This window comes from Erpetoichthys calabaricus, chromosome 12, assembly GCF_900747795.2.
Source record: "Erpetoichthys calabaricus chromosome 12, fErpCal1.3, whole genome shotgun sequence".
Lineage (NCBI taxonomy): Eukaryota > Metazoa > Chordata > Cladistia > Polypteriformes > Polypteridae > Erpetoichthys > Erpetoichthys calabaricus.
Window position 1 is genome coordinate 1603685 of NC_041405.2, and position 6834 is coordinate 1610518.

At 43.5% G+C, this 6834-nt stretch overlaps 1 protein-coding gene across 1 annotated transcript; it reads left to right on the plus strand.

The window, feature by feature from the left end:
- The first annotated feature begins 330 nt into the window (after positions 1 to 330).
- pagr1 (PAXIP1 associated glutamate-rich protein 1) lies at positions 331 to 6834 on the plus strand. The gene is made up of 5 exons (XM_028814812.2): positions 331 to 620; positions 4326 to 4553; positions 5250 to 5556; positions 5648 to 5736; positions 6379 to 6834. Exons 2-5 carry the CDS (start codon positions 4328 to 4330, stop codon positions 6579 to 6581), a joined length of 825 nt encoding a protein of 274 aa, XP_028670645.1. The 5' UTR covers positions 331 to 620; positions 4326 to 4327; the 3' UTR covers positions 6582 to 6834.

The window sequence follows — 6834 nt, forward strand, 5'->3', positions numbered from 1 at the left end:
TGTTAACATAAAGACCATGGCCTTCCATAACAAAGCACGCTCGTGCAGGATAAACATCAGTTAACGTCGCCCGGCTAATTGCGCTTAAACCGTGTAACGTATGCAGACCTACAGAAGCGCACGCCGACTGCGATGGCCAGAGGTGCCGGTGTCCATCCTGAGGCGCCTTTTCCATAACAGCCCCGCATCATTCACTTCAGTCTCGCCATCTCCCCCAATACCCGGTGTCTGCACTCCTCTTCATTTGCTCGCTCACCACGCCCAATTCAATGCAGCTCCGCCTCCGCTTCGGCTCACTCACCCCGCCCACTTGAAGTAACTCCCGCCTCTTTAGCGCGCAGGGCGTGTCGGGAGAAATGGCGGAAATTTGACTTGCTGCTCGAGTGCTGTTCCGCGTTTGCTGCTCCTCCTTGCATTTTGTTCTCTGCAGTCGTACGCTCGCTTTAGCGTTTCTGTTATAAACTGATGTCGGCCATAGACGCTGTGGTGTAAACTCTGAGAAGAAGCGGAGGAGGTCCGCGAAGACACGTCACTGGCTGTCTGGAGACACTGTTGCCGCCGAGACGAGCGGAGCTTTGGGCTGCAGGACTGACTCGACGTCGCAGCGGCCACCTGTGCAGGTATGGGTGACAGGTCGATTATTTGGGTAGAGGCTTTCTCGGGATTCTTATTAGCACACAGTACTGCTGTACAGTAGCCTTGTACCAGCGCCCAGCGTAGACTCGACCGCGGAGTTCATTTTGTCTTTTGTCGCGTCAGTGTTTATTATTGTGTTGTTAACACGTAACAGCTCCCTGATTGCGGCGCCTGCGTGATCATTGTAACATCAGGCAATACAGTGGACATGCAAGTGAAGAATTTCACTCTAATCCGTATCGCTTCAATCCATTCATCCGTTTTCAGACCCGCTTATCCGCTACATAAAATACTGATCCTTTAATAACAATTCACCGCGGAAGTCAGTGGGAACTGTCAACCTACACCATCTTCTGTTTTGTGTGCTGGGCTCGTTCTGCCATTGAATACTCGTTTTGAAACGTTTCTGCTGATCATTCTGTTATGTTCTCCTTTTTATCACCTTGAGTCATTTCGTGACAGGTAAGAAAACACTACAGGTGACAGACACATTGTCAACTTTAAGTAATAATACAACGTTAAAAAATATATATATTTAAAACCAACGTTTTAGGAAAATGCAAATAAAAACAAAGCAGCGATTGGTTAATGATATTTGATCTGAAAACAATATAAGAGTCCATTGTTTGATGTTACAACTAATGAAACATTTTTTTCTGAAAATAAAATTTTGATATTTGCAACATACTGCAAAAAAAGTTTAGACCACTTTGTAACGTTGCTGTGCCTTCTTCCACAGTACTTTCGTTTAGACACTGAAGACACCACCAGTTTATTGAGTTTTCAGGGGTCATGTTGTCCCATTCTACTTGCAAACAAGGTGTACAACAGTATGGGGTTGTTGTTGTCGTTGTATTTTGCTTTTCAGAATGTATTACACATTCTCAATTGAGGCCAGGCCAGGCAAACACCTGCACCCTCTTCCTATGCAGCCGTGCTTTTGTAATACTTGCAGAATGTGGTTTTGCATTGACTTGCATGGGTGTCCATAGAAGAGATATCATCTTGAAGGCAGCATACAGTGCATCCAGAAAGTATTCACAGTGCATCACTTTTTCCACATTTTGTTATGTTACAGCCTTATTCCAAAATGGATTAAATTCATTTTTTTCCTCAGAATTCTACACACAACACCCCATAATTACAACATGAAAAAAGATTATTTGAGATTTTTGCAAATTTATTAAAAATAAAAAAAATTAGAAAGCACATGTCCACAAGTATTCACAGCCTTTGCCATGAAGCTCAAAATTGAGCTCAGGTGCATCCAGTTTCCCCTGATCACCCTTTAGATGTTTCTGCAGCTTAATTGGAGTCCACCTGTGGTAAATTCAGTTGATTGGACATGATTTGGAAAGGCACACACCTGTCTATAGAAGGTCCCACAGTTGACAGTTCATGTCAGAGCACAAACCAAGCATGAAGTCAAAGGAATTGTCTGTTGACCTCTGAGACAGGATTGTCTCACAAATCTGGGTAAGGTTACAGAAAATGTTCTGCTGCTTTGAAGGTCCCAATGAGCACAGTGGCCTCCATCATCCGTAAGTGGAAGAAGTTCGAAACCACCAGGACTCTTCCTAGAGCTGGCCGGCCATCTAAACTGAGCGATCGGGGGAGAAGGGCCTTAGTCAGGGAGGTGACCAAGAACCCGATGGTCACTCTGTCAGAGCTCCAGAGGTCCTCTGTGGAGAGAGGAGAACCTTCCAGAAGGACAACCTTCTCTGCAGCAATCCACCAATCAGGCCTGTATGGTAGAGTGGCCAGACGGAAGCCACTCCTTAGTAACTCTTTGGTGTGAATGCCAGGCATCACGTTTGGAGGAAACCAGGCACCGCTCATTACCAGGCCAATACCATCCCTACAGTGAAGCATGGTGGTGACAGCATCATGCTGTGGGGATGTTTTTCAGCGGCAGGAACTGGGAGACTAGTCAGAATAAAGGGAAAGATGACTGCAGCAATGTACAGAGACATCCTGGATGAAAACCTGCTCCAGAGCGCTCTTGACCTCAGCCTGGGGCGATGGTTCATCTTTCAGCAGGACAACGACCCTAAGCACACAGCCAAGATATCAGAGGAGTGGCTTCAGGACAACTCTGTGAATGTCCTTGAGTGGCCCAGCCAGAGCCCAGACTTGAATCCGATTGAACATCTCTGGAGAGATCTTAACATGGCTGTGCACCGACGCTTCCCATCCAACCTGATGGAGCTTGAGAGGTGCTGCAAAGAGGAATGGGCGAAACTGGCCAAGGATAGGTGTGCCAAGCTTGTGGCATCATATTCAAAAAGACTTGAGGCTGTAATTTCTGCCAGAGGTGCATCGACAAAGTATTGAGCAAAGGCTGTGAATACTTATGGACATGGGATTTCTCAGTTTTTTTTATTTTTAATAAATTTGCAAAAACCTCAAGTAAACTTTTTTCACGTTGCCATTATGGGGTGTTGTGTGTAGAATTCTGAGGAAAAAAAAATGAATTGAATCCATTTTGGAATAAGGCTGTAACATAACAAAATGTGGAAAAAGTGAATACTTTTCGGATGCACTGTATGTTGCTGCAAAACCTGTATGTACTTTTTGTCATTAATGATGCATTCTCAAAGTTTAAGATACCCTTGCCTGAGGCACTGTCACAACCTCATAGCATCACAGATGCTGGCTTCTGGACTTGTACCTGGTGACGGTCTGGGTGGTCCTTTTTTCTTAGGTCTGGAGAACATGGCATGCATTTTTCTCAAAAAAGACCCAACATATTGATTTGTCTCACCAAAGAATACATTACCATTGTGTAATGGTCCACCTCAGATGCTTCTGAGCTCAGAGACGTTAACGATGCTTCTGGACACTGTTAATACACGGCTTCCTTTTTGCACAGAACCTTTACAACTGTCATTGTGTGGATGTAACTGCGTATTGCGTTGCTTTATAATGGTTTGTCAGAGTACTCCTGAACCCATCTGGTTTTATCACTTATTGATGAGTGACAGCTATTGATACAGTGGCATCTGAGGAATCCGTGATCATGGGCAGTCCACTTTATTTAATGTGAAATTGGTTAATAGTACATCTCCAGATATGAAGCCCCAGTCTAAATTCATTATATCCTTGGAACACTGGATGTGACTATGCTGCATTTGAGGAGTAAACTTTATGAGCGGCCAATGTGTACAGACTTTGCTTATGTTTAATGTTTTTTGAGCTAAAGACTGAACTGGCCCAAACTGTCTGCTATAATGCACATTGTTGCAAATTAGGGTTACATACCGGAAAACGGGGACATTATTCTGTTATTGATGTTGAATGCCTTGTAATTAAACTTCTGGAGATGTCATGTCAAGGCAGAATTCGGTAGTCCATGTCTTGTATTGTGGCGAATGATGGGGTCTGGTCTCGATTAGGCGAGAATTAATCCCTGAAGGCATGTTGTTCTCCAGTGCTAGAAATTCAGTAAGAGCAGAAAACTTGGCTTTGTGGTTTTCGGCATCCATGTTGACTTGATTCTGAAACAAGCAAAACACACTACAAACACAGGTGACAGTAACTTGTAATTTATGTACTGTAGCAAATAGGAAGTCCTCTTTAGCCACTTAAAAATCGGCACATTTGGATACACTTTTTAAGTTTCAGGCTCAAAACTTTTTCATGACCCTCTTGTTTCTTTTTTTTTTTCTTTCTCTCTTTTTTTTGTGCAGGAATGCAGTCAGTGGAGGCCTCAACCAGTGAAGTCCAGGAGGGTCTGGAGTCTTTAGCTGTTGAGACTGAAGAAACTAAGAAAGAGGAGCAGCCTGAAGAACAATCAGGAGAGAAGAAAGAGGAGGTAGAGAGAGAAGAGCAAGAGGAAGAGGAAAATGAGGAGGAAGGCGAAGGGGAAAAACAGAAAGGAATAAAGGCTGGAGAGGAGTCTGACGAGCAGGAGAGAGGTTGGTCATGTTGTGCTGCTTAGGCCATTGTTGCACTACACAACTTTAACAGATATTTTCCATTTCATTTACATAATCTTTTTGAGTTGTGGAGTGTGCTTGTCACTGCCACTCATGCCGTGTGGCATCTCCACTGACTCGGTAACAGTGATTTGCGATTCCCCATGAAAAAAATCAAAACAAGTTTGATTTTTCATTTCACTGGTAAGAGTGGACTTCTGCATGTTTAAGAGTTGAAAATGATTTAGCACATACATAGAATTAAAATACATACAATATGGCCTCAAAGAAAGAAAGAAAGAAAGCGAATGTTTTTGGACTGAGCAAACAGAAGAAAGATGTGTCTTGTTTGTTGTAACATAACAGAATGGAAAACGATGAGCAGAGTGTGATTGGACTCACCATTCCTGGGAAACATTCATTCCATCATTGGTGCTGTCTGGATACAATAATTGGCTGTGAAAATGTAATTAGCTTAAAATATTTAGAAAGTTTGAAACTGAGAAGTCATGAAGCAGTGGTGTAATCTGTCATGTACTGTGAATTCTAGTTGTGTAATCTGACATCCTCGAGATGACCAGATCCTTTAAGTGTGACAGACTTTCCGACTAGGAGTCTTGTAGTGTGATGCTGACCTTAAAGTACTCTAGCTTAGTATTGTCCTCTATTGGTACTAAAATTATTTCTAATCTTTAGAGGCAGATGACCGAGAAGAAGACCAACAAGATCAGACTGAGGAAGCCGATGAAGAAAATGATGATGACTGGTGCCTGCCCTGTAGTGATGATGAAATCTCTGATCCTGTGGACTGGATGCCTCCAGTTTCCGAAATCAAGCGCCTTTATGACATGATCTCAAAGGGAGACGTCCCTCAGCTAGAGATGGAAATCCTCCCTCGACGACCCCCAACTCCGGAGCCTGACCCAGATGGCATGAGTAGTGGTAGCGAAGATTCTGAGGAAGAGCGAGAGAGGCAGGAGCGAGAGGCTCGGAATAGGGAGAGGTCAGTTCACGGAGTTAAGCTGGGGCTGGTGAGACCACTGTGGGCTGATACCTGAATTTATGGTCATGCTTTCCCATTTTGCTTTTGGCAGGGCTCCCAGTCCAACAGAGTTTGACTTTGATGATGAGCCTGTGCCAAGCACTCCAAAAAACTCATTTCTGGATCGAAGGAGAACTCCAGGTGAGTGCATTGTATTTAGCTTTTCTCACATCTTGTTTAGTGACTGGAGGTGTTCAGCCTAGGATGCAGTTTTGGTTGCGGTAAAGGAAAAATGGGACAAGGGGATGGATGTGACAAAAATCAGAATAAAAACATTTTTTTAAAGGTTGATATAAAGGCCAGAATTTACAAATCCCAATACAAAACACTAAAAATCAAGTTGAAGATGAACGTAGAAATTCTAAGCAAACACCTTGAAAGGTTTTCTTCCATTTTTAAAAATCCAAAATGTTGGACAACCAGAAAATGTGCAATGCCAACCTTAAGCTTGATATGTAGTAGCAAAAAAGCTAGCAACAGTACACAAAACCAAAATGTAATTGGTAGAATCCGCAAGAGAACAAAATATTTGTGGAACCATCAGAACGATCTTAAGTCAACACAAAGATAAAAGAAACAAATCCCTCATGTGGTTCCCAAATGAAATGGAAATAGATAGATACTTTATTAATCCCAAGGGGAAATTCACATACTCCAATAAGTGCAACTGAGCCAGAGAAAGATTAGAAAGTGACAGGAGGAGGTGACGTGAACATCTCTTCCACATCACATCTCTCTGTGCATCTGTTTCCTCTTGCTAAAGATCATCTTCTGTTGTTCCAGGTTCATCAGTCCGCTCCCAACGAAGAGAGGCCCGTCTTGATAAGGTCCTGTCAGACATGAAGAGACACAAAAAGATAGAGGAGCAGATCCTGCGAACGGGACGTGATCTCTTCAAACTGGATCCTCCAGAGCCTGAAAAGGACGGCTCCACGCCCAAAAAAGCACCAGGAGACATATTCTCCCCGAGGCCGCGCAAGTACTGAAATGCTAAGGTGGGGCTTTGGGTGACAGTGAATGGACTTGGACTCTCGAGGAGTGATGGCACCTCTTGAGGTTGTACCCTGTGTGCTCTCAACTGCTGCGTGTTTAAAGGCCTGGGGGGGACGGTCATAAAACTGTGTGGACTTCGTGTCTTTGTGGATACCTCTTGTGGAGGGCAGTGTGTAAATACGAAACGGTGTTAGATGTTTGATGTTTGTGTTTTGTAAATTAAAATGTTTTAAATGTAAGCTGCAA

What these genes read in the sequence shown, in the direction of transcription:
- pagr1 (XM_028814812.2), top strand. Translation starts at nt 4,328, where the DNA reads ATGCAGTCAGTGGAGGCCTCAACCAGTGAAGTCCAGGAGGGTCTGGAG. An exon ending in GAGGCTCGGAATAGGGAGAG is followed by an intron (nt 5,557 to 5,647) that starts GTCAGTTCACGG and finishes TGCTTTTGGCAG; the next exon opens with GGCTCCCAGTCCAACAGAGT. An exon ending in GGATCGAAGGAGAACTCCAG is followed by an intron (nt 5,737 to 6,378) that starts GTGAGTGCATTG and finishes CTGTTGTTCCAG; the next exon opens with GTTCATCAGTCCGCTCCCAA.